This window comes from Adiantum capillus-veneris, chromosome 1, assembly GCF_014529385.1.
Source record: "Adiantum capillus-veneris isolate H3 chromosome 1, ASM1452938v2, whole genome shotgun sequence".
Lineage (NCBI taxonomy): Eukaryota > Viridiplantae > Streptophyta > Polypodiopsida > Polypodiales > Pteridaceae > Adiantum > Adiantum capillus-veneris.
The window spans coordinates 89,276,732-89,304,062 of NC_140931.1; the positions used below are offsets into that span (position 1 = coordinate 89,276,732).

At 44.3% G+C, this 27,331-nt stretch overlaps 1 protein-coding gene across 1 annotated transcript in view; it reads right to left on the bottom strand.

The window, feature by feature from the left end:
• The window catches only part of LOC147465159 (uncharacterized), a 28,388-nt gene extending 1,793 nt beyond the window's left edge, over positions 1-26,595 (bottom strand). The window contains exon 1 of the mRNA XM_086518544.1: positions 26,408-26,595. Within this exon, the coding sequence (XP_086374670.1) occupies positions 26,408-26,444 (37 nt within the window). The 5' untranslated portion in view covers positions 26,445-26,595. The remainder of the gene's footprint in view (positions 1-26,407) is intronic.
• Between the last annotated feature and the right edge of the window lie 736 nt (positions 26,596-27,331).

The following is a 27,331-nucleotide window of genomic DNA, read 5'->3' on the forward strand; positions in this document are numbered from 1 at the left end:
TGCCATCCATAAACACCCACACTCAATAGGCAATAAGAAAACTGTACAAGACTAAATCCCATAGCAAAGTGCATAACAACTTGAACAAGCACATCATTGAATGACTTTCAAAGCCATCTCTTGAATATTTGAATTTTACCTAGATCTGTAGGGAGGGCTTCTTTGTGGCCTTGTGAGGCTCTCTTGATTTGGTCCTAGGCATGTTCCCAGGTTTTGCTCAGTCAGACCAGATCCGGCAACGTAAAGTAGGGCACCCTATTTTTATGCACGTAACTTTTCAGATTGCTTTCACCCTTATTTACAAGGAGGTTCAGGGCATCCTTGGAGTAACCGGTCAGACTCCATCGGCATTTTAGCTCTTTCTCTCAGCCTCCTCTTGCCGTCGTACTCCCATCTTCCGCTGCACACTTTGACATGGTATTAGAGCTGGGGGCTGGACAAGATCATTACAACCTTGGATCAGCCAGGAGATTCGGAGGGGAGAGATGCATTTTTACAAGACGATTGCAAGAGGTCTTGTAGCTGCATTTTCTACTGGAAGTCTTCTACCTGCATTTTTCAGCCTTGGAGAGATGAGTGTGTGACTACTGTGTTTTCCCTGCAGAGGACAAGATTTGACCTCGTGTTTCCAAACCCAGGCAACCCCCCTTGTATCTGCGGTATGATGTGTTTCCACATCTGTGTTTTTGCCCCCCCCCCCCCCCCCCCCCCCCCCCCCCCCCCCCCCCCGGAGCCTCTGTTTTCAGCCCACAGAGGAGCCAGATCTGCGTCTTTTCAACTTGCCAAACATCTCAAGGGCGCAGCCTCCATATACATGTACAAGGCCGAACTGCCAACAGTGCCAAGTTAATAACACAGAGCGCCTCAAGGTAGGTGGCCTTTTACATCCTTTAGAGATTCCACAAGGTAAGTAGGAGAGTATCTCTATGGATTTTGTAGTAGGACTACCTAATACAGATCGTGGCCATGATGCCATATGGGTAATTGTAGACCGTCTAACAAAGATGTGTCGATTCATTACGGTTAAGACACTAGAATTAGCACAGCTATTTATAGAGCATATATATAGACTCTATGGTCTTCCAGCTAGTATCATTGGTGACAGATTGAAAGTTCGATAATCACTTTTGGAGAGCTGTGTTCCAAAAGTTGGACACTACACTTAATCTTAGTACGGCTGATCATCCACAAACAAATGGTCAAACCGAAAGGGTTAATCAAGTGCTAGAGGATATGCTACGAGCATACATTAGCAAGAAGCAAACCAAATGGGAAGACTACTTGTCTATATTGGAATTTGCTTATAATAATTTAAAGCATGTGATTACAGGGTTTAGTCCATTTACACTTTTCTATGGTTTTCAACCTAGATCACCCGTTACGGTGGGGTTGGATATGGAGAAGATACAAAAAGTGAGGGATTTTCTCCAAGACCATTTTGATATGCTTCGCGTTGCTCAACAGAATGTTAAGCAAGCTCAAGATCGATAAAAGAAGTAGCAGATGAGCATCACCATCTTGCTAATTTCCAAGAAGGAGACAAGGTTTTCCTCAAGGTTCTGGAGCATTCAGACAGTTTGAAGACGGGAAAAGTTGCTAAACTTTCACCGCAATATTGTGGACCATTTACCGTTCTCAAACGTATAGGTCAAGTGGCATATAAGTTAGCTCTTCCCGAGCACTCACGAGTTCATCTTGATTTCCATGTTAGCCGTTTACGAAAACAAATAAGACAGAATGATAATGTCATTGGCACAAGTGTGTTAGTTGACATTATAGAGCTAAGCATCCCTCATGAACCCGAAAAGATTTTGGATTGTCAGGAGCTTCGCACCAGACATCATGTCAGATGACGGGTGTTGGTAAAATGGCTAGATAAACCTGAAGAAGGTTCTACATGGGAGAATGTCTCCGAACTTAAGAAACGTTTCTCTACTTTGTTTTTGAGGACGAAAACGATTCTCCAAGGGGAGGGTAATGTAAGGACACTGGTCCTACAGGGAAGGCCACCGGCACGACCGGACAGTGTGTACGCTAGGGGGAGGCTATAAGATAGCACGGTTAGGTGAAGACTAGCACACTTCATTACTCCCTTCCTTTCAATAAGGTGGCCGGTTTGGTGGTGTGGTTCCAGGGATTAGATCAATAGTGTGGTCCTCGGGACGAGATGGAGGTAACTCGCTTGGAAGGCCTTTTAAGAAACAGTCAGCATGTGTGCAGAAATTCTTGTCGTTCTTTGTCCAATTCAGACAGGTTCATTCGTTGTTCATCATTCAATTCTTTCAATAGATTGAGTAAACAAAAAGAATGGTTGTCATTAATTTTGAAATGGATACAATAGGGACGGACTCGTCCTTCAATTTTACATCAAATACAATTTTCTTGCCCTTCTCATCGGTCAAAGTCGCTTTCTTGGCCCGATAGTCGACCACGGCGTTGTTCTTATAATACCAAGGGATTTCAGACGTCACGTCCTTCCAAAGGCATGATGTAAAAGTCCTCGTGCCCTAAATACCCCTGACAATGCAGACGAAGTTTGCCAATGACAAGTGTAATGGCTACATCTCATCCGAGCGCCTCTAGAATTGCCTCCGCCGGTGGCCCTCATCCTGTCGGGCATAATCTCGAGTCGAGCTGCCAATTCAGGTGAAATGAAGTTGGCCTTGGCTTCTCCATCAAAGAAAATGAGGGCTTCCTAATCTTTTACTTTGCCCCATGCGCGGCAAAGTTCCGTACTTTCATCCATCTGACTTGGGTCGGTTCCCATGCAATCCACTATCAGTCCTGCTTTCATCTTGCCTTTTCTGCCATGTTCTTCCGCTGCTCTAGAACTCTCAAGCCTTTCTTCAATTTGTCCTCGTTGTGCCTTTTTGGGGCACTTTGCGGTGATGTGCCCTTGTTCCCCGCAACCAAAACACTTCCCCTCTTTGAGATAGTCGGCTCTATGTTCCGCAATCAAACGGGGTCGTGCATCCTTCTTTTTCTGGGAGGAGTTCTTTTTTCTATTGTCGTTTGTCGAGGTCTATCTGGTCCTTTGAGTTAAAACTTCATCAGTAGGGTAGGTCAAGTTACCCGAATGTATCGAGAATCCCCGCTTACCATGTCTTGTTTTATGGACTCAAACTTTTGTTCAAGGAAGTAATCTCGGATCTTTGTAGGTAGTCCGTAGCAAAACCGCTCAATTTGTTTTGGAAGTGACCTTAAATGAAGAGGTCGGTAGAAAAGAATCCCAAAACCTTTCACAATATGCGTCCAAAGTGTCACCCTTGGTCATCCGAAGATGGTTCCAAGCAATTCTCACATCTCGTTCGTACTCTTGGGTCAACCAATAAGAAAAAAAGAGTTTGAACTTCAATCACTTGGTCGGGGCTTCTTTCCTCAGAAGAAGAGTGGACCCCCATGTTCGTGCATTTCTCTTCCAAAATGATGCTGCCCTCCTGATCTTGGAGTGCTCTAAGTAATGCCCTCCGGAGAAGGCTATATCAAACTGTTGAATGAAAGCCAAAGCCTTCGGAGCATCTCGGAATCCAAAAACGCATTCAAATTTCATTGATTGTCCACTCTCTTTAAATTCCTTTGTCTTTTTGTTCTCGTCTTCGAGGAAATCATACTGGTTGGCTTTGTAAAAGTGTTTCCGAACTGTTAGAGAATGACTCCTCCGTAGAACTGTCAGAAATTGGTCAGAACCTGATCTTCTTTGCCTTTTTCTTGTTCTTTCCAAAACTTTGTTTCTTGCTTCGCTTCTTGCCCTTTTTGTCCTCCTCACTTGAGTCACAAGAGAGAGAGAGAGAGGAATTGTCGAAAGTAGAGAAAGAAGAACTGGGTAGTCCTTCAAAATGCACATGCTTCTTCTGATTTTGTGCAAGTTGCAAAAGAAGATTGACGGCCCAAGTAACCGGAGTAGTTAGTCCCCTTGTTGCGCTTCTTCAATTGCTTCTTCGATTGTTTCTTCGATGGCTACTTCGTGTCTAGAAGCTGATTCATTCGGGTCTCGACAACATCATGAAGTTCTTCTTCAGTGAAGATCCTCGGAGTAAGAGGTCTCTTGATTGCCGGTTTGATTGGTGTCTCAATGGCTTTCTGCCACTGAGTATGCACTTCATCCATCGAGTGTGTTGGGTCAAAAATTTTGCATACTAGGGAACCTTGGCAAATCGAAGCATCTGCTTTGCGCACTCCTCAACCCGCCATTGGCGTTGCTCTCCATGAGTTCAACTATGAGGGCCGAGGTGGCCCGTACTCATTCTCTGCTAATTCGTTTGAATTTCCGTAATGCCTCCCGCTTCAAGGGTGGTGGATGGAGTCATCTGATTCTCTTCGAAATCCATAAGTGTTGCAAGAAGAAGGACCGGAGAAATATGTCGGGCAAGTCTAGGTTTTGTCACGACACAATAGAGATTCACTTTAAACACTTCACAATTAATGAGTCGACACGGGCCGGCGTAGTTCCGTGCCAAGAGAGATTGGCCCCAAAGACTGGCGTCCCTTTCGGTATTTCATCTTTGAGCAAAGTACAACTCCCGCGAGTCCTCAGCTCTTAGACTCTGCGTCCAGATGCTCTGCAGAGTGGGGCCCTTGGGTCCTTTTATTGATACATAGGGTTGCTAAAAGCAGAGTCCCAAAAGCAAGAACTCAACAGCTTCACTTCCCAAAAGTTGACGCCCCTCGGCCTGTCAGCGTGAATTACGAAAATTCCGTAGGATTGCCACGTCAACAACGCAAATCGCGGCGTTCGTACAAAGGCCATGTCAACAGACTTCTACGCAAAAAAAAAAATTATGCTCTTTGTGTCCCTCGGGCCCCTCGTCACCTGGCTATAAGTTGGGCCAACTTTATTAGGGTTTCCTTCTTATGGTCATGGCACGTAAGCAGTTTGTGACATACATTGTACTTGAAAGGTTTAATATGGTTGATGCTACAACCCTTGGTGTGCCTTTACCGCCACATACAAAGCTTAGCAAAGCTGATTGTCCAAAAGATGATGTAGCTACAAATGCTATGAAGGAGATACCTTATGCATCAACTTGTGGATCTTTGATGTATGCCATGGTTGGCACACGACCTGACATTTCTCATGCAGTGGGAGTTGTTTGTAGATTTATGTCTAATCCTGGCAAGCCACATTGGGAAGCAATGAAATCCATCTTTCGGTACTTGACAGGTACACAAGAAATGTATATGCTATGGACAGGGTACACTAGAATTGCGGGGGTTTTGTAATTTAGACATGGTAGGAGATCTTGACACCAGGAAATCCACTAGTGGGTATGTCTTTACTCTAGCTGGAGGGGCTATCGCTTGGTGTTCGCGATTACAAAAAATTGTGGTACTGAGTACTACAGAGGCTGAATATATTTCAGCCACAGAGGCCTCCAAAGAAGCTGTTTGGCATGCCGTCTAGTCAGAGATTTTGGTCTTGTTGCACGTGCTTCAATGCTTGTTTGTAATAGCCAGAGTGCAGGATGACGTTCGGTACCATTTCATACAACAGGTCTTGGATGATGTTCTTGTCACACTGACTAAGATGAAAGAACTTTCCCTATCATCCACAGCTTCCCCTCACTCCTCTTTGAGAATATCCATGAACCCGAGGTCCAGAACCATAGCCAAGAAATCCCGTCATTTCGGGAAGGATATAAAGAAGGTTTCTAGACCTGAGAACACTCCAATCAAGTTTGATACTTTTGACAGGAGGGAAGATGTCCCAAAAGCTACCGCTTTCATTCGACAGTTTGAAGTTGCCCTTGCAAACGACAATTTCTTAGGAGCGTCAAAGATGAGGCATATGACCAAACACCTCAAGGGGATTGCGACTGCTTCGTGGTATACCAAAGCTCTGCAAGGAATTCAAAACAAGACTTGGATTCAATTCAAGGCTGAATTTTTCAAGATTTTTTTTTTTTCCTTTTCACTTTTGAGGAAGGCATCAGAGAAGATTGGGATCGATTTGCCCAATAGGAGCACGAGCGAGTCACAAATTACGCGGATAGGTATTGGTCCACTCTTGCAAAGGTGGCTCCACTCTTGACCCTCTCTAAGGAACTCTCTAAGGAAGAAAAGATGAAGAAATTCAATGAATAACTTTTACCGAACTTCGTAGAAGCATGCAAACATATCCGCAACATACTTTGCAGCGGATTGTGGAGTCAACAATGTAAGCTGAAAGTGTATATATTCATTGGCTTCAGTATTAAGTGATAAATTATATTTATCCAAGTATATTTTGTATTGCTATGCGCTCGTTTGTGACAGTGCACACACTCGACTACCTCGACATAAAGAAATCCTAGCATGGATATTTTGAATCAGAACTTCTTCGACATGACAAATCACATCATTGAAGACATGCATTGGAAACGTGAAGATGTCAATTGCAAGTACCAGGATTTGTTAGCCGCCTATGACGACAAAGGAAGGTGCCATCCAGATCACCATATTAACTTTGGAATCTCGCCATTGTTTGTAGAACCATCTCTCCCGTCTGCTTGGAGAATTCCATCATTCCAGTGAGGCATTGCATCGTCATTGATCTGTACACATCTTTGGCAGCACATTGGGTCCACGCCATCTGCATCTTCTTAGCAATCGGTGGCCATAAATCCGGAGCCAAAGGGTTCCAATCCGAGGCAACCACCGCAGGAGTCCGCAAACATCGTGAGCCTACCAGCCACATCCGTTGCAGAGACGAGGATTTATCTAGAGCTTCCATCACACGACAATCTAGTCGAAGCTCCGAGAGGAGCCTCTATCTTTGAGAAGTTACTTGGCGGTTTCTTGAGACATCATACAGAGAACTTGCCATGGTTCGTGGGCATTCCAAAGGACATCCATCTTCATCTCCCATTTGGCGTTGCTCTTGCAAATCTTCCCGCGTAGGGGCAGCATAGGTTGGCCGGTAACCTTCATGGACATTGGTGTTTGCATATCCCGCCGTTCGTTCTACAATCTAGTTTGGTTCGCACCATCCGATTTGGGACAGAAAAGATTATTGTCTGCCGGTAACCAACAAGGGCATCGTTGATCCCGGAGGCAGTCCATTGTTTGCGTGTCACAAACCAGTGACGTGGCAGCCATTTGGGCAGGAGAAACCACACACCCCGGCTAACGTGGCAGCAATCCCGAATTTCGTGTTGCAAATGCTGACGTGGCAGTCCCGTAATGTAACAGACTTGGACACTCCAAGTCAAGAATCAATCGCGACAGCACCAAATAACCACTTCAAAACAATTCACAGATCACAATAGATTTTGCACTGGCCCGACGGAGTTCCATGCCTAGAGATATTGGCCCCAAAGACTGGCGCCCCTTTCGGTATTTCTTTTTATATTAATCAGATCGAAGTACAAGAGAGTGGCTAGGGTTTCACTCTCAGACTCTGCGTCCAGATGCTCTGAGAAGTGAGGCCCTCACCACTAATTTAAAGGTTACAAGGGATGCCCAAAAGCAGAGCCCCAAAAGCTTCAAATCAAAAGCCCTCAAAGCAAAAGCTCTTTTCCCTCTCTCACAGAGAGTTTCTGAAAACAAAAGCAAATTCTCTCTCTCTCTCTCTCTCTCTCTCTCTCTCTCTCTCTCTCTCTCTCTCTCTCTCTCAATGAGAGCAATAAAAAGCAATTATGCTTTTCTGGCCAAAAGCTGAGATTTGTGTCGCTCAAAAATATCCAAAAATAAAAAATAAAAAATTATAGACCTCCGCGATTTTCGGAAATTAGGGTTTGTGGCAAAATTTAGGGTTTGTAGGTTTTTTTAGGGTTTTTGCTGCCGCCACGTCATCACTTTGTGACACGTAAAATCCAACGGAAAAAAAACGCTAAGCGTAGGGAAAAAGCAGAAGTTGTACGGATTCCCAATTTTGCGTTGGAAAAAAAGCACGAAAAAGGCTACGCGATATTTAGGGACAGCTTTTGGGTTTTGCTTTAATTTTAAGCCTTTGCTTTATTTATAGTAGCTTTTGGGGCTCTGCTTTTAGCAACCCTTGTAACCTTTATAAAGAACCCAAGGGGGCTCCCTCTGCATAGCATCTAGATGCAGAGTTTGAGAGCGAGCGAGCAAAACAGACTTATGGGAATGAAAGTAGAAGGAAAAAGAGCAACCCAGAGAAGAAGGATGCACAACCCAAGCTTACTCCTCAGGAGAAAGCTCGCTTCATTAGAGAGGGGAAGTGCTTTGGATGCGGGGAACATGGGACATATCTCCGCGAAGTGCCCTAAAAAGACACAGAAAGAACAGAATGATAACAACGACGACAGGCCTGAGAGTTCAAGAGCAGTTGAGGAACGTGGCAGAAAAGGCAGATAGAAAAGCAGAACTGGTACCACATGGCGTGGAACCTGCACCGAATCTAATGAATGAAAGTACAAACTTTGCCGCTTTTGGGCAAAGTGAAGGATCAAGAAGCTCTTTTGAAGGAGCCAAGGCCAACTTCTTTTCACTTTGAATTGGCGGCTCGATTTGGAATTACGCCCGACAGACTGACGCCACAGGCGGAGGTAGTTCGACTGGCACCCGGATGGGATGTTGCCATTACACCAAGCATTGGCAAACTTCGTTTGCAATGACAGGGGTGTTAAGGGCACGCGAGTGACGTTCTACTCAGGATCCCTTGGTACCACAAGAACTACACCGTGGTTGACTACTGGGCCGAGAAAGCGACTTTGATAAATGAAGGGCTTAGAGATTGTACTTGATGAACTTCAGTTTCTTACTCATTCTTTTGGGAGAGAACTGAACGATGGATAAAGGTTGAATATGTTTTGACCTTATCAAAAGAACGCCAAGATTTTTCTCCACACTCATGCCGATTGCTTTTCAGAGGGCCTGAAGATCAAACCATTGATCTGATACCTGGAAGCACGCCACCGAATCGGCCACCTTACCGTGTGAGCCGAGTATAGAATGAAAAGATTATGAACCCAGTGAAAGACCTCTTGGAAAAGGGTCTTATCCAGCCTAGTACTCCAGTGTTGTTGGTTTTGAAGAAAGACGGATCTTGGAGAATGTGCATCGATTATAGCACTCTCAACGAAATCACCATCAAGAACAGATTTCCGATTCCTAGAATCGATGATATACTCGACAGGTTACAGGGATCCCCTCATGCTTTAGCAGGATTGACTTGAAGAGTGGATATCATTAGATCAGGATAGCGCCAGGAGATGTCTACAAGACAGCTTTTCGAACGACTTTTGGGTTATTTGAGTTTTTGGTGATGCCTTTTGGCTTAACCAATGCTCCTGCGACATTTAACCGGATGATGGACAGGATTTTTCGAGAGTACAGGCTATTTGTTGGCACTTTCTTTGATGACATCATTGTTTTCTCCAAGAATGAGGCAGAACACAGAGATCATCTGCTTCAAGTCTTTCAGGCATTACGATATCACACGTTAGTGATTAATGCAAAGAAAAGTGAATTTTTCCTACCAGAGATATACTTTTTGGGACACATTGTGTCAGCAGCACGAGTGCAAATGGACCCGGCCAAGATAGAGACTATTCGTGATTGGCCCGATTTGAGGAATGTCCATGAAGTTAGAAGCTTCTTGGGACTCTGTTCGTACTACAGGCGGTTCATACGAAAGTTTGCAGAGGTTGCTTCCCCTTTGCATATCTTGACACAGAAAGGAGTACCTTTCTCGTGCGGATCCACAGAGGTGACTGCCTTTCAGACATTGAAAGTGAAATTGACTACAGGACCAGATTTGACTTTGCCAGACTTGCAAAAGTCATTTGAAGTATTTTGTGATGCTTATGGTCGTAGTCTGGGTGCGGTCTTGATGCAAGAAGGCCATGTCATTGCTTACGAGAGCCGATTGTTCTCTAGGCCAGAGATGACAGCACAGATTTATGAGAAAGAGCTTTTGGTAGTTATCCATGCTCTTACTCAGTGGCGGCATTACCTACTCGGAGCGGATTTTACTGTCTTTACAGACCATCAGAGTTTGCGCTACTTCTTGTCACAGAAGCAGCTTTCGGAAAAGCAGATGCGGTGGGCGAACATCTTGTCACAGTTTCACCTCCAGATTGTCCATGTGCAGGGACAGAAGAATGTGGTGGCAGATGCTTTGTCTCGGAAGCCGTTGGTTCTGGCTATTTCCGCGATACATCATAGGAGCTTCGAGGATATGGTCGATCGGTATGCCACAGATACAGATTTTACTGATATTTTTCACACGAATACGGGATGGGGAGACAGTAGCTCGATACTCCCTTCGGGAAGGCTACTTGATGAGAAAGACTATGTTGTGCGTTACACAGCCCTTGAGGGAAAAGGTTATAACTGAATGCCACTGTCCACCTTTTATGGGTCACCGCGGCATTGCTACCACCATGAAGGGGGTAGAGAGATACTTCTTTTGGCCGAGACTCAAAAAGGATGTGGAAGAGTTGTGCGCAGTATGCCACAAGGTCACGTTTGACAAGCATAAGGCACAGGGATTGTTACAGCCTTTACCCATACCCACCCGCCCCTGGGAAAATATTGAAATGGATTTCATTTTTGATCTCCCAAGAACACAGAATGATCACGATGATTTTCCGAATACATGGCACGTCTGAGACGATTGTCTCCGACAAAGACCCCAGATTTATGAGTTTGTTTTGGAAGGCAATTTAGGAGAACATTGGCACGCGGTTGCAGTTCTCATCATCGTTCCACTTGCAAACTGACGGGCAATTTGAGATTGCCAATTCAGTGATTTTAGATTTATTGAAGTCTTGTATCTCGGATAAAAAGACTCAATGGGAAAAGAACTTACCTTTGGTGGAATTTGCCTACAATAACACGATACACTCTTCGACGGGGAAGACGCCATGTGAGATTGTTGAAAGTGCTGCGAAGGTTCCATCCTTCTTGAGCACGAAAGATTAGATATTTGAAGCGGATGAATATTCGCGAGATTTGGATACGGCTTTTGCCAAGGTTCGCGAGACTTTGCAGGAGTCTCAAGAACGACAGCAAAAGGCAACGGATCGCCATCGTCACGACTTGAAATGAAGGAGGATGATTGGGTTCTCTTACTTTTAAGAAGGCACGCCTAAGAAAGAAAAGGGAAAGGAGAGGCTTTTTCCAAAGCTTAGTATGTGATACTACGGACCTTTCCAGATAACTGAGAAGATAAATGATGTCTCCTTCCGATTGAAACTGCCAGATACTTGGAGGATTCACAATGCATTGCATGTGAGTCTCTTGAAACCTGTTAAGGGTGATGTGCCTGATGATGGGGAACCTGATGAGCAACCCGCAGTGGAAGAGAACGAGGAGACCCTTGTTCCTGAATAGATTTTGGCACATACGGATACGAAGAAAGGTAAAGTCCGAAGGCGGTTCTTGGTTAAGTTCAAGAACTTTCCTGCATTTGATGCGAAGTGGATGGAGGAGGAGGACCTAGCAGATACTCCTCGGATTGTGAAACTTTACCTTGATGTTTTGGTTTAGCATAGTCTACTACAAACAGAACCCAGAAATTCAGCTTGGCCGAAGATCTGGTGCAGTGGGATGCACAAGAGGGGAGTTACTCCGCTCCTTTGTCAACAAATGCCTTGATTTTGATACTAAAGTCATTGATGTCTCTTTGAGCTTCAGGGATACTGAGAGCTGACAGTATTCTGTTGGATGACTTTATGAAATGGAATTCCTGATTATGATACTGATTTGTTCTTGACTTCTTGTGAATGCAGGAACTGATAGCCGAAATGACTGCAGCATTTTGGTCTGATTGATCTCGCATGGACATGGTTGCAATAGGGGTTAGTCAATCGGACATCGATGAGGTCCCGATTGGACCTAGATGTGATTGCTAGCTACATTGCCGATAAATCATGGTGTAAGATCCGAATGAATGTTGAATGTCATGTGATGTCCTGTGATGTCTGGTGATGTCCTGTGATGTCGTGTGATGTGACTGTCGATTTTGTACATGTGCTAGATGTGTGTTCCTAGTACCTAGGTACTAACAGTCAGTGTCTGCTAAGACGGTTTATGGCTTTTGTCGTTTTGCAAGCGTAATCGAGGTCGATTACAATGCTTTCAAGAGGGGGGTATGTCACATAGTGATGACGTGGCTTCGGACAGCAGAAACCCTAATTTCTGCCAGAAACCCTAAAATTCTTGCAAACCCTAATTTTTGCCAAAAACCCTAATTTCCGGAATTCGCGGAGGCTATTAAAAAAAAATTAAAGAATGATGAGGGACGCGAATCTTGCTTTTTCTCTACGCCATGAGAAAGAGAGAGAATGCTTTTGCTTTCAAGTTTTGACTCTCTGTGAGAGAGAGAGAGCAGTTGCTTTTGATTTGAAGCTTTTGGGGCTCTGCTTTTGGGCATCCCTTGTAACCTTTAAATTAGTGGTGAGGGCCTCACTTCTCAGAGCATCTGGACGCAGAGTCTGAGAGTGAATCCCGACCCACTCTCTTGTACTTTGAACTGATTAATATAAAAAGAAATACCGAAAGGGGCGCCAGTCTTTGGGGCCAATATCTCTAGGCACGGAACTCCGCCGGGCCAGTGTACATCTATTGTGATCTGTGACTTGTTTTGAAGTGGTTATTTAATGCTGCCGCGGTTGATTCTTGACTTGGAGTGTTTAAGTCTGTTACAGAGTCTCTTGAAGCCTTTTCAAGGCGATGTGCCCGATGATGGGCAGCTAGATGAGCAACCCGAAGTGGAGGAAAACAACCAGATACTCATTCCAGAACAGATATTGTCAAGCGAAGACGGTTCTTGGTTAAATTCAAGACCTACTCCGCAGTGGATGCGAAGTGAATGGAGGAGGAGGAGGACCTGGCAGCACTCCCGGATTTCGCGCTGCAAATACTGACGTGGCAGTCCCGTAAAATCGGCAAAAAAAAAGCGCTGAGTGTACGAAAAAAGCAGAAGCTGTACGGATTCTCAATTTTGCGTTGGGAAAAAAGCACGAAAAAGGCTACGCAATATTTTGGGACAGTTTTTGGGGCTCTGCTTTTAGCAACCCTTGTGTCACATCCAACCCTATGTGTCCGTGGACAAGCTACAACACAACAAGGGTTCAGTCAGTCCAGATTTAGGAGTGTTCTGGCACTTTTGTGAGTCTGTTCGCAGACCGTGCATGCCCAAGCACTTAGAGTAGATGCATATCCTCCGGTTGCACACAGCATGATCATGAGCATTCCCATCAGAATCCATCAAAATCCTTCAGGGGAATTTTCCAATGCATTAAACCTATTTTCCCTATTTTTGACATTTTTCACTTATTATTTTAAGTGACTTTTGTTGGGAACTGAGTAGGGCGATTTGGGTAAGATAATATATAAGCAAACCTAGGCTAGCACTATTTGGCAGAAGAGCAAGGAGAACACAGGCCACAGGCAACAGGTTCCCCCTCTCTCTCTCAAGCAAGACCCTTTCCCCCTTGGTGGCGTTTTTCCTCCAAGCAAGACCTCAGCACCCTAGCGTTTTCAGCAATAGCATCATCGCCATAAACTCCAGCACCATAGCGTTCTTAGCATCAACCTCATCGTCAGAAAACCACGTTTTCAGCTTCAGTAGACCAGCGTTTTCAGCTTCAAAAAACCAACGTTTTCAGCTTCTGTAGACCAAAGTTTTCAGCTTCAGAAAACCAGAGTTTTCAGCCTCAGAAAACCTGCGTTTTGAATCAGCAAATTCAGCGACAAGAAGCATCCCAAGCATTCAATTTTCAGCCATAGTCTCGTCCTCGTCGTCCACACCGTCGACATCGACATAGCCCCATTTAGATTTGCATCAGCATCTTGTACCAGATCGTGCAATCAATAGTAGACCACTCTCGCCATTGAGAGTGGGGCCCTTGGAGGAAAGTTTTACGTCTCTAGTGTCGTATTCTCTTCTCTCTCTTATCTCTCAGTCTCATACACTTTCACGCACAATGTCCATTCACTTTGTTTGTGTCCATTGCACTCTCTCGTTAAGAACGGAAGGCTCTCCCTTCCATAAAAACAAAGGAACCTTGAGCACAGTTCGGAGTACTCATCTTGAGCAAAGTTCAAGATTCATTCCGCTGCACCTTACACCTTGTGACCTTTATAAAGAACCCAAGGGGGCTCCCTCAGCAGAGCATTTGGAATGCAAAGTCTGAGAGCGAGCACCCGTGGGAGTTGTACTTTGCTCGAAGATTAATATAAAAAGAAATACCGAAAGGTGCACCAGTCTATGGGGCCAATACCTCTTGGCACGGAACTCCGCTGGGCCGTGTCGAATCCATTGTGAACTGTGAACTGTTTTGAAGTGAATCTCTTTTGTGTCGCCATAGAATCTTGACTTGGAGTGTCAAAGTTTGTTACATTGCAAGTAGATGCATCATCACCATCCCTGTCTTTTGGACATTTCCACATCACCCAGGAGAGTCTCAAAAAAGGAACCGTTGAGGACATCATCTAGAAGGAACTTCATTTGAGACCATCTTATGGCATGCATGGAGTTCGGCACCAGTACCTCACCTTAAGCGAGAAGGAATGTCACATGCACTTTGCTCTGAGTGCCACGTGGACATGCTTCATCGACTTCCAGAGCCAATTTTCCTCTTCTTCCTAGATAGGAGTGTGTAGAATCCTAGGAGAATTAGTACCAGCAATTCTATAAGCTTGTTCGCAGGACCTACATGGCCGAACGAGTCCATTAGATTAGATTTTCCAGTTTTGGAACCCTCTTGCATAAATGGTTTGTACACACGTTTTGACACATGTTATTGAACTACGGTGGGCATCTGCCATGCCATGCATATAGTTTTAGGTTTCAGAAATCCAACGAGCCATTCCTCGCTCAATCAGGTTCCCGAACAGACAGATGTGCAACAATTTCACCCACCCCTGTCCAATTTATTAATAAATCATTTTTATGATTTATTTTGATGGGTCTAGTGGACACTTTGTCCTACCTAAGCCTTAGTCAATTTATAAGCCCAATTCTAGCGTATAAAGGGAAACATTCAACTAGCCTTTCCTTCAATTTTGGGAAGCACTAGCAAGGAGAGCAGAGCAGCCCTAGAGTTTTGCTCACAATCAACCAGCGTTTTCAGATGCAAGCAGCCAGCTCCAGTGTTTTTACGTAAGGACGCGGAAACAGCCCAGCGTGCTTGCCATCCCAGAAGATCAGGCCTAGCGTTTTCAGCTTTCAGTCCTTCCGTTGCCGGGAGAATGCGGGATCTACCATCGCTAGCGTCCTCGTTGCGGTCCAGTACTTTTGCAGCCCATCGAGCCTCCCCTAGGCCATTCCCACGCCAGCGTCCAGTGCTCCATTGCTGTCCATCATCGGCAACGTTGAGATCTGCATTTTCAGCCCTTCATTCCTCTCACATCGGGAGCGGAATTCAGCCCCAGATCTACCCCTTGGTGGCCATCCACAATCCCACATTGAGAAGGATCCAAAAATGCATCAAATGAGGTATTGTATATGTGTACATTCCATTTACGCAATCTAAAGCAAATACCACATTTGCAACAGTGTGGGGGCCCTTGAGAGGGTTGGTTGGGACTCCATCTCTCTCTCTCTCTCTCTCTCTCTCTCTCTCTCTCTCTCTCTCTCTCTCTCTCTCTCTCTCTCTCTCTCTCTCTTCAGGGAAAGTAAAAGGAACCATCATTCATGCTAAAGCAATCACTGACGCAAGAAAAAAGCAAAGATTTGTAAAAGTGTAAAACCTCAATCTTCACCATTTCAATTCCGCTGCACCTGACATCAAGCATTCCTAGATTGCAAGAAGTAGAGTTCACCCAAGCCTGTAACCAGTTGAAGCAATATAAAGAAATACCAAAAGGGGCGCCAAGGTTTTGGGGCCAATGCACTTTGGGAGTGAAAGTCTGTCACTCCCCGTCTCTCTCGAGAATCCCGAAAGAGGCACCAGGGTTTTAGAACTAGTGCAGTCTAGAATTGAAACTCCGCTCCATGTCACAAAGTGATGATGTGGCGGACAGTAGAAACCCTAATTTCTGCCAGAAACCCTAAAATTCCTGCAAACCCTAATTTCTACCAGAAACCCTAATTTCCGGAAATCGTGGAGGCTTTTTTTTTTTTTTTAATGATGATGAGCGACGCAAATTTCGCTTTTTCTCTACTTAATGAGAAAGAGAGAGAGAATGCTTTTGCTTTCAAGTTTTGACTCTCTGTGAGAGAGAGAGAGCAATTGCTTTTGATTTGAAGCTTTTGGGGCTCTGCTTTTGGGCATCCCTTGTAACCTTTAAATTAGTGGTGAGGCATCTGGACGCAGAGTCTGAGAGTGAAACCCTAGCCACTCTCTTGTACTTTGATCTGATTAATACAAAAAGAAATACCGAAAGGGGCGCCAGTCTTTGGGCCCAATATCTCTAGGCACGGAACTCCGCCGGGCCAGTGCAAATCTATTGTGATCTGTGAATTGTTTTGAAGTGGTTATTTGGTGCTGTCGCCGTTGATTCTTGACTTGGAGTGTCCAAGTCTGTTACAGTGGTATCAGAGCACGGCCGATTTCTCTTCTACGGGAAATCCGATCCCCGAATTTTTTTTTTTCCGCGGCACCTATGGCTTCAGACAATGATCAGTCGACTCCCTCTGCATCTGGAGATGCGGGTTGGGATCACAACGAAGATTCCGACAGAGAGTATGGCCCGCCTCGGCCTACTCAGGCGGAGCAAAAAGAGATGGAGCATCGTCAATTGATCTGCGATGCAACAAAGATGATGCTCAATTTTCCCAAGGACCCAAAGATGGCAAAATATATGAACCAGACCTCTTTGGAAGAGGTACAGATGGAGTGGGAAAGAACCACAACACCACTCCCGAAACCCGCTCTCAAGAAACCTTCTGCTTCCAAGAAAATATACGGAGAAGGAACTGGAGAACGTGGTTGATGCACGGATTGCTCAGCTTTTCGACGTGCAAAAGAAAGGCAAAAAGCACGGCAAAAAAAGCAGAAGAAAGGCATTGACATCCCGGGATATTTGGCTCGTCAGTCGACATTTGACAAGGCAAAGAAATTGAAGAAGCGCGTCAAGTTTGAAGACCTACCCAGTTCTTCTTCTTCTTCTTCTTTTGATAGTTCTTCTAGCTCCTCGGATTCGAGCAAAGAAGACAGAAAAGGTAAAAAGCGAAGCAAGAAACAAAGCTTGGGAAAGGGCAAGAAAAAGGCAAAGAAGGCTACATCTCGCCCAGAGACTGACAGTTCTACTGAGGACTTGTCTACAGACAGCTCGGATTCCGATGACGGAAAGTTCAAGAAGAATTTTTACAAAGCCAACCAGTATGACTTTCTCGAAGATAAAAGCAAGAAAGTCCGAGAGTTTAAGGAAGGTGGCCACTCGATCAAGTTTGATACTTTTCAAGATACTCAGATGCTTCGAGGCTTTGTCTTTTATACAGCAGTTTGACATCGCTTTCGCGGGAAGACGCTATTCAGAGCACTCCAAGATTCGGAGAGCTGCCTCTTATTTTAAGGGGAATGCTCGCACTTGATGGTCCACACTTCTATTAAGCAAGACTGTGCCAGTAACATGGCTGAAATTCAAGAGGCTTTTTATTTCTTCTTGGTTGACTCAAGAGTTTGAGCGAGATATACGAGCTGCTTGGAACCATCTCCGGATGACCAAGAGCGATACAGTGAATTCTTATTGTGAAAGATTCTGGAACTCTTTTCTACCCGCCTCTTCATTCAAGAAGATCTCGTTCACAGAACAAATTGAGCGGTTTACCTTGGGTCTACCTACAGAGATCCGAGATCACTGCTTCGAACAGAAGTCAGCTTCTATTCAGGAGTTGATGAGTCATGCAAAGTGGGGCTTTGCCATTCACTCTGGTAGTCTGACCTACCCCACAGATGAGGCCATGACACAACGAGCCGAACAGACTTCTGGGAATGAAAGTAGAAAGAAAAAGAGCAGCCCAGAGAAAAATGATGCACGACCCAAGCTTACTCCTGAGGAGAGAGCTCGCTTCATCAGAGAGGGGAAGTGCTTTGGATGCGGGGAACATGGACATATCTCCGCGAAGTGTCCTAAAAAGGCACAGAAAGAACAGAATGATAAAGACGACGACAGGTCTGAGAGTTCGAGAGAAGCTGAGGAATGTGGCAGAAAAGGCAAATAGAAAAGCAGAACTGGTACCACATGGCGTGGGACCTGCACCGAATCTAATGAATGAAAGTACAAACTTTGCCGCTTTGGGGCAAAGTGAAGGATCAGGAAGCTCTTTTGAAGGAGCCAAGGCCAACTTCTTTTCACTTGGAATTGGCAACTTGATTTGGAATTACGCCCGACAGACTGACGCCACAAGCGGAGGTAGTTCGACTGGCACCCGGATGGGATATTGCCATTACACCGAGCATTGGCAAACTTTGTTTGCAATGACAGGGGTGTTCAGGGCACGCGAGTGACGTCCTACTCAGGATCCCTTGGTACCACAAGAACTACGCCGTGGTTGACTACCGGGCCGAGAAAGCGACTTTGATAAATGAAGGGCTTACAGATTGTACTTGATGAACTTCAGTTTCTTTACTCATTCTTTTGGGAGAGAACTGAACGATGGATAAAGGTCGAATATGTTTTGACCTGAACAAAAGAACGCCAAGATTTTTCTCCACACTCATGCCGATTGCTTTTTAGAGGGCCTGAGGATCATACCATTGATATGATACCTGGAAGCACGCCACCGAATCTGCTACCTTTCCGTGTGAGCCGAGTACAGAATGAAAAGATTATGAACCCAGTGAAAGACCTCTTGGAACTTTCTTCAAAACCAACACTGGACAGCAATACGGTGAAGTACTAGGCTGGACAAGACGGGTCTTGGAGAATGTGCATCGATCAGGGTAGTTTTCGTACGACGTACGGAACGTCTCGTTCCGTACTGCGGGTCACGTACCGTCCCGTACGTTTCGTACGTTTTGTACGTTTTTTTTTTTGTTTTTTTTTAATTTTAATAAAAGCAAAATTCACAATTGTGAATGGATTACATTGAGCAGCCCAACTCTCTCTCTCTCATGCTCTAGCCTCTTCCTATTTAAGCAATGCCTCTCCATCTTGTTCTCCAACACTTCCAAGCTCTCAATGCTCATTGCTCTCAAGCTCTCAATGCTCTCAATGCTCATTGCTCTCACTGCTCAATGCTCCCATGTTCTAGCTCTCAAGTGACAAGCTCTAGAGACTAGAGTCTTGCCTCTCCATCTTCTCTCCATTGGGTCTCTCCCTCTCAAGCTCCCATTGAAGATCTCATAACGTCAAGTTTCTTTAAGTGTAAAGTTTAAACCCAAGGGCCTGAGCCTTAGACGTAAGAATTCTTTGTTTTTTTATTTTGAACGTACGTAACGTCATCGTACATCTTAATATTTTTTAGTTCGTTTAGTACCGCACATCATCGTACGTGTACAAAACGTACGGGACCGTACGAGACCACTATGGCATCGATTATAGAGCTCTCAAGAAAATCACCATCAAGAACAGATTTCCTATTCCTAGGATCGATGATATACTCGACAAATTACAGGGATCCTCGTGCTTTAGCAGGATTGATTTGAAGAGTGGATATCATCATATCAAAATCGCGCCGGGAGAAGTCTACCAGACAGCTTTTCGAACGACTTTTGGGTTAGTTGAGTTTTTGGTGATGCCTTTTGGCTTAACCAATGCTCCTGCGACATTTAGCCGGATGATGGACAGGATTTTTCGAGAGTACAGGCTATTTTTTGGCACTTTCTTTGACGACATCATTGTTTTCTCCAAGAATGAGGCAAAACACAGAGATCATCTGATTCAAGTCTTTCAGGCATTACGATATCACACGTTAGTGATTAATGCAAAGAAAAGTGATTTTTTTCCTACCAGAGATACACTTTTTGGGACACATTGTGTCAACACACCAGGAGTGCAAATGGACCCGGCCAAGATAGAGACTATCCGTGATTGGCCCGATTTGAGGAATGTCCATGAAGTTAGAAGCTTCTTGGGACTGTGTTCGTACTACAGGCGGTTCATACGAAAGTTTGCAGAGGTTGCTTCCCCTTTGCATACCTTGACACAGAAAGGAGTACCTTTTTCGTGGGGACCCACAGAGGTGACTGCCTTTCGGACATTGAAAGAGAAATTGACTACGGGACCTATTTTGACTTTGCCGGACTTGCAGAAGTCATTTGAAGTATATTGTGATGCTTGTGGTCGTAGTCTAGGTGCGGTCTTGATGCAAGAAGGCCATGTCATAGCTTACAAGAGCCGTTTGTTCTCTAGGCCGGAGATGACAGCACAGATCCATGAGAAAGAGCTTTTGGCAGTTATCCATGCTCTTACTCAATGGCGGCATTACCTACTCGGAGCGGATTTTACTGTCTTTACAGACCATCAGAGTTTGCGCTACTTCTTGTCACAGAAGCAGCTTTCGGAAAAGCAGATGCGGCGGGCGAACATCTTGTCGCAGTTCAACTTCCAGATTGTCCATGTGCAGGGACAGAAGAATGTGGTGGCAGATGCTTTGTCTCGGAAACCGTTGGTTCTGGCTATTTCCGCGATACATCATAGGAGCTTCGAGGATATGGTCGATCGGTATACCACAGATACAAATTTTGCAGATATTTTTCACACAGATACGGGATGGGGAGACAGTAGCTGGATACTCCCTTCGGGAAGGCTACTTGATGAAAAAGACTGTTGTGCGTTACACAGCCGTTGAGGGAAAAGGTTATGACTGAATGCCACTATCCACCTTTTACGGGTCACCGCGGAGTTGCTACCACCATGAAGGGGGTAGAGAGATACTTCTTTGGGCCGAGACTCAAAAAGGATGTGGAAGAGTTTGTGCGCAGTTGCTTGGTATGCCAGAAGGTCAAGTTTGACAGGCATAAGGCACATGGATTGTTACAGCCTTTACCCATACTCACCCACCCCTGGGAAAGTATTGCAATGGATTTCATTTTTGATCTCCCAAGAACACAGAATGGTCACGATGATTTTCCGATTACATGGCACGTCTGAGACGATTGTCTCCGACAGAGACCCCAGATTTATGAGTTTGTTTTGGAAGGCAATTTGGGAGAACATTGGCACGCAGTTGCAGTTCTCGTCATCGTTCCACTTGCAGACTGACGGGCAATTTGAGATTGCCAATTCAATGATTTTAGATTTATTGAAGTCTTGTATCTCGGATCAGAAGACTCAATGGGAAAAGAACTTACTTTTGGTGGAATTTACCTACAATAACACGATACACTCTTCGACGGGGAAGACGCCATGTGAGATTGTTGAAAGTGTTGCGAAGGTTCCATCCTTCTTGAGCACGAAGATTAGATATTTGAAGCGGATGAATATTCGCGAGATTTGGATACGGCTTTTGCCAAGGTTCGCGAGACTTTGCAGGAGTCTCAAGAACGACAGAGAAAGGCAGCGGATCGCCATCGTTGCGACTTGAAATTGAAGGAGGATGATTGGGTGCTCTTACGTTTTGAGAAGGCACGCCTACGAAAGAAAAAGGGAAAGGAGAGGCTTTTTCCAAAGCTTAGTATGCAATACTACGAACCTTTCTAGATCACGGACAAGATACATGATGTCTCCTTCCGATTGAAACTGCCAGATACTTGGAGGATTCACAATGCATTGCATGTGAGTCTCTTGAAACCTGTTAAGGGTGATGTGCCTGATGATGGGGAACCTGATGAGCAACCCGCAGTGGAAGAGAACGAGGAGACCCTTGTTCCTGAATAGATTTTGGCACATACGGATACGAAGAAAGGTAAAGTCCGAAGGCGGTTCTTGGTTTAGTTCAAGAACTTTCCTGCATTTGATGCGAACTGGATGGAGGAGGAGGACCTAGCAGATACTCCTCGGATTGTGAAACTTTACCTCGATGTTTTGGTTTAGCATAGTCTACTCCAAACGAAACCCAGAAACTCAGCTTGGCCGAAGATCTGGTGCAGTGGGATGCACAAGAGCGGAGTTACTCCGCGCGGTCCTTTGTCAACAGATGCCTCGATTTTGATACTAAAGTCACTGATGTCTCTTTGAGCTTTAGGGATACTGAGAGCTGACAGTATTCTGCTGGATGACTTTATGAAATGGAATTCCTGATTATGATACTGATTTGTTCTTGACTTCTTGTGAGTGCAGGAACTGATAGACGAAATGACTGCAGCATTTTGGTCTGATTGATCTCGAATAGACATGGTTGCAATAGGGGTTAGTCAATCGGACATCAATGAGGGCCCGATTGGACCTAGATGTGATTGCTAGCTACATTGCCGATAAATCATGGTCTAAGATCCGAATGAATGTTGAATGTCATGTGATGTCCTGTGATGTCTGGTGATGTCCTGTGATGTCGTGTGATGTGACTGTCGATTTCGTACATGTGCTAGATGTGTGTTCCTAGTACGTAGGTACTAACAGTCAGTGTCTGCTAAGACGGTTTATGGCTTTTGTCGGTTTTGCAGGCGTAATCGCGGTCGATTACAATGCTTTCAAGAGGGGGGTATGTCACAAAGTGATGACGTGGCTACGGACAGCAGAAACCCTAATTTTTGCCAGAAACCCTAAAATTCCTACAAACCCTAATTTCTGCCAAAAACCCTAATTTTCGGAAATCGCGAAGGCTATTAAAAAAAAAAAAAGCGACGCAAATTTCGCTTTTTCTCTACTTAATGAGAAAGAGAGAGAATGCTTTTGCTTTCAAGTTTTGACTCTCTGTGAGAGAGAGAGAGCAATTGCTTTTGATTTGAAGCTTTTGGGGCTCTGCTTTTGGGCATCCCTTGTAACCTTTAAATTAGTAGTGAGGGCCTCACTTCTCAGAGCATCTGGACGCAGAGTTTGAGAGTGAAACCCTAGCCACTCTCTTGTACTTTGATCTGATTAATACAAAAAGAAATACCGAAAAGGGCACCAGTCTTTGGGGCCAATATCTCTAGGCACGGAACTCCGCCGGGCCAACGCAAATCTATTGTGATCTGTGAATTGTTTTGAAGTGGTTATTTGGTGCTGTCGCGGTTGATTCTTGACTTGGAGTGTCCAAGTCTGTTACACTCCACATCTCTCCCGTGAACTCTCTCTCGCGCGCGAGGAAAGGGGCTGTATTCTAAGTAGATAAGAGACCTCTAGAAATGCTCAATGGCCTATCACCCAAAGAAAGTTCAAAAGCGAGGTCAAGGCTATGTAAACATCAAGGTGGTATATACAATGAGTGTATAATGAACCGTTGGGCGGGGGGGAGGGCTGCGCACGCGCATAATGCCATGTAATGTGGGCATGATCCGGACTGAAAAAAACCAACGATCTCGCTCTTGTGTGAACGTTGCTCCGCTACCCTAGAGCAGCGGGATGAAGAATTCCACCAATTGCAAACAATATGCAACAACTCAGTCCAAATGGCTATAAACACGGTGGATGTAGGGAAGGACAATGAGCAAGTCTGTTCAAGTCTATCCTTTTCAGTTGGCACATGGTGCCCTCCAATGTAAGCGAAGCATAGAGGCCAGTAGAGGCCCGTGACATAAAGGGCTAAAGCGGATAAGGTTGCCAATAATTTCAAGCACAGCTCGATGTTATGGGGTCTCTCCTCTCTGTGCCTCTCTCTCTCTCCTCTCTCGCGCACTTATGCACTTGCACACTCTCATGCATATACTTGTCGCTCGACTTCACATCGACTTGTTATATTAGAGAAGCACAATGAACAGTCAATGCCTTGGTACATTGACAAACATGACTTTCTTACATGGGGATCTATTCTAGAAGATGGTTGGATGCAGTCTAATGGGGCCATACTATCTTATGAAACTTTATATGGCCTCTTGGTTTCGAGCCTTGGCGAGAGGTGGTGATGTGTTGTTGATCCATCAAGAACGTGTCACCTTTTCTAAGCTCTTGTTTTTACTACTAAAAAAAGTTATTGTTTTTACTGCGTTTTTAGTAGTAAAAACAAGAATTTGGAAATTGCCAAGCACTTGACAAACACAAGGACAAGGTGAGAGAGAGAGAGAGAGAGAGAGAGAGAGAGAGAGAGAAGGAAATAGAATAGCTTTAGCTTCTATTCTACAATTAGAGCTTATGTGCGTTGTCTAATAACAAGACTTATTGACGCTTTTGAGTCCTCATGACCATTTTCTCCACCAAGAAATACCAAAATCGAGTGAAACATGTCCCTAGATTTCCACCCAAATCGACTCACCACAAATGGAGATAAAACAATTTAATAAATGGCTCTACTATGGATAATGATGAGCTTTAAAACATACACCTAGATGAATCCAGAATAAGCCCAGATTCAGCCTTAAAGGGAAGTGCAAGGTATAGACTCACGGTAGTCACCCACAAGACAATATAACCATCAGCTCCATCATGCATAATATTGTCTAAATATTAAGACATCCCCACTTAACGTCGTCAGTGCCCAATAGGTGACGCAAAACTAGGTACCAGGAAATAGAATAGCTATAGCTTCTATTCTAAAATTAGAGCTTATGTACGTTGTCTAATAACAAGACTTATTGACGCTTTGAGTCCCCATGACCATTTTCTCCACCAAGAAATACCAAAATCGAGTGAAACATGTCCCTAGATTTCCACCCAAATCGACTCACCACAAATGGAGATAAAACAATTTAATAAATGGCTCTACTATGGATAATGATGAGCTTTAAAATATACACCTAGATGAATCCAGAATAAGCCAAGATTCAGCCTTAAAGGGAAGTGCAAGGTATAGACTCATGGTAGTCACCCACAAGACAATATAACCATCAGCTCCATCATGCATAATATTGTCTAAATACTAAGACATCCCCACTTAACGTCGTCAGTGCCCAATAGGCGACGCAGAACTAGGTACCAATATATGCTCCCACACCACCCAAACACACGAGCATACATCAACAAAAAGATCTGCATACTAAGTTTCTGTTGAAATCTAGAGATGCAAAGCGGGCTCAGCCCATAAAAGCATGTTTCATAATATATATTTTCAACCATTCTCTTCCCTAACTTTGTTCAACGTAAGCTAATTAAGAATAAGGATGCAAGTCAATTTGGTTAAACTAATGTCATAATTAAGAATAAGGATGCAAGACATTTTGGTTCTACCATTTCTATTATAAGTGCTACCATTAAACAAATGGACAACCTTCAACTAGTGAAAAACTTTTAATCAGCCACCACATTGTCCTCCTATGAAGTGCACGCAAATTAAGAAGCAACTGCATGATGTTTTGAGAAAATGCTTGATCAAAGACGCTTGTCCTACCTACTGGCTCTACTTTAAAAAAATCCATTACCCCGGATATTCCTTTCGTCTTCCATGTTAGCTACCCTACGTGTCTGCACGCCCTCTCATGCCTAGCATCGACCCTGCGTACCTCTACCTCTACCTCTGCCTTTCCTGCTTCCGCCCCCAACCTCTACCTTCGCTACGGATAGCTTGCAGCAACGAGCCGTGCAACACTGTGGGCTCCTCGCGATCGCCTCCCATACGCTCTCTTGAAATCACCCGACTCTGTCTCGCTCTTCTCAGGTCTTGCAAGAACCTGCGCACAAAGAGAGAGATCCCTGCGCACAAAGAGAGAGAGAGAGCTATTTGTTGCCCACCACGTTGCATGCCGTGCTCAGTGCGCATGAGGAACTCCTTCTTTCCTTTAAAAAACTCTGTGGTTTGTTTCCTTTACACAACTCCGCATGAGAATCTCCCTTGATTCTCTAGATCTTTTGCTTTAAAAAAATTGAACCGCCTACTAAGAATTTGGCTACAGCAATAAATACGTCTTCCCTCCATAACTAAACACAAAAATCATCCTGAATAGAGAGAGCTTAGAGATTGGAGCTAATTTATCCAAGAATATTTACAAAGGAAGGTGCAAATAATGTATATGACACTATCTTGCACACCTTCTATAGAAACTACATCATTCTGATAATGCTTGTGCAGTAAACCCACAAAATCAGAAATTGAAATACGCAAATATAGAGCAATACACAACATATTCAAAGATGTCTTATGCAAAAGCAGTTATGACCATTAGGGTAATTGCTTTCAGCCCAACAACTTCTGAAATCTATCAGCTCAAGATGTAAATCTCTATATTGCATCTGCATATTGTGTATAAGAGTTGGTCTGTGAAGTTTTGATTGCCTTCAACAGTTTCTCTTCAGCCATTGTAAAGGAAGGTTTCTCCAGTTTCCATGTATCAGAATTCTCTCTCCACGACGCCATGCCTTCTCTGTCAGGATTTGATTTCAAAAATCCTTCTGATCTCTTCTCTTATTTCAAGTGGCTCTCTCTTTTCTTTTATAAGGTTAAATATTGAACTCTAGCTCACAGAAAACCTCGAGAAAAACCAATGAATCTTCTGTACATGCATGCATGCATGCATGCGCTCACAGACTCGCGCGCAAGAAAACATAGATACACCACACAAAAAGGTAATCGAATTCAAACACATGCACAAACACAAAACGCACCCGCAAACCCACTTACCTTCTTCAGATTTATCAGTTGAACCCGCGCACCCCATCACTTGCAGACCTTATTGTTTGTCTGCCCTTCCGGGTTCACATGCTCTCGCTCGCTGTCTCTCACTCACGCTCTCTCCCTCTCTCAGAATCTTCAAATCGAAGCAAAAATGCCTGTCAAACACACTGCTCTTTTCAAAGCGTGTTTGTGATGAAGCACTTTTTCGCCATTAATAACGTGCAACTTAAACATTTACTCCAAAAGCTTTACCATTTTTCTTAACCACTAGCGTAAGTGGGTTCATGGTCACCTTTGATGCCACGAGTCAAGTTCCCACCGAGAGGAAGCGGCACAGCCGACCGATCCCTTCCTAAAGATCAAAGCGAGAGAGAGAGAGAACACTTCTCGCTCTCTATCTAGGATGAACACTTATCAAGATACCGGAGGCAAGTAATTTTGAAATTTATATCAAAGAGCATCAAGGTGATCTGTAAATGCCTGTAGGACACATCACCATCATAATGGTGTGGGTGCCCATCTATATGCCTCACTTTTTTAGATTTTAATGAGTCACTCTCTTCTAATTCATACCTTAGTAAATTACAGTAGTTCAATCTTAATTAATGAGTACCCAAACCAACATTTTTTATGCAAGGCCTCTCTTCTTAGGTTTCTGTCAGAGTTGTTTGGATTCTCTTCTCAGGTTTTTGATAGAGTTGTCCCGATTCTCTCTTATAGAATTTTTCTAACACAATGGAAACATCAACTTGACATCATTAGCGTATTAGTGTGGATGACCACCAATTTTCTTTATACCCATTCTCTAGCTTAGGTTTTTTGAAGTCACTATATTCTACTTTAAAAGCTCATATATTGAAGTAGTAAGTATATTTGAATAATGTTTTCGATGCAAGGCTTCTCTTCTTGGTTTACTAACTGAGATAGCTT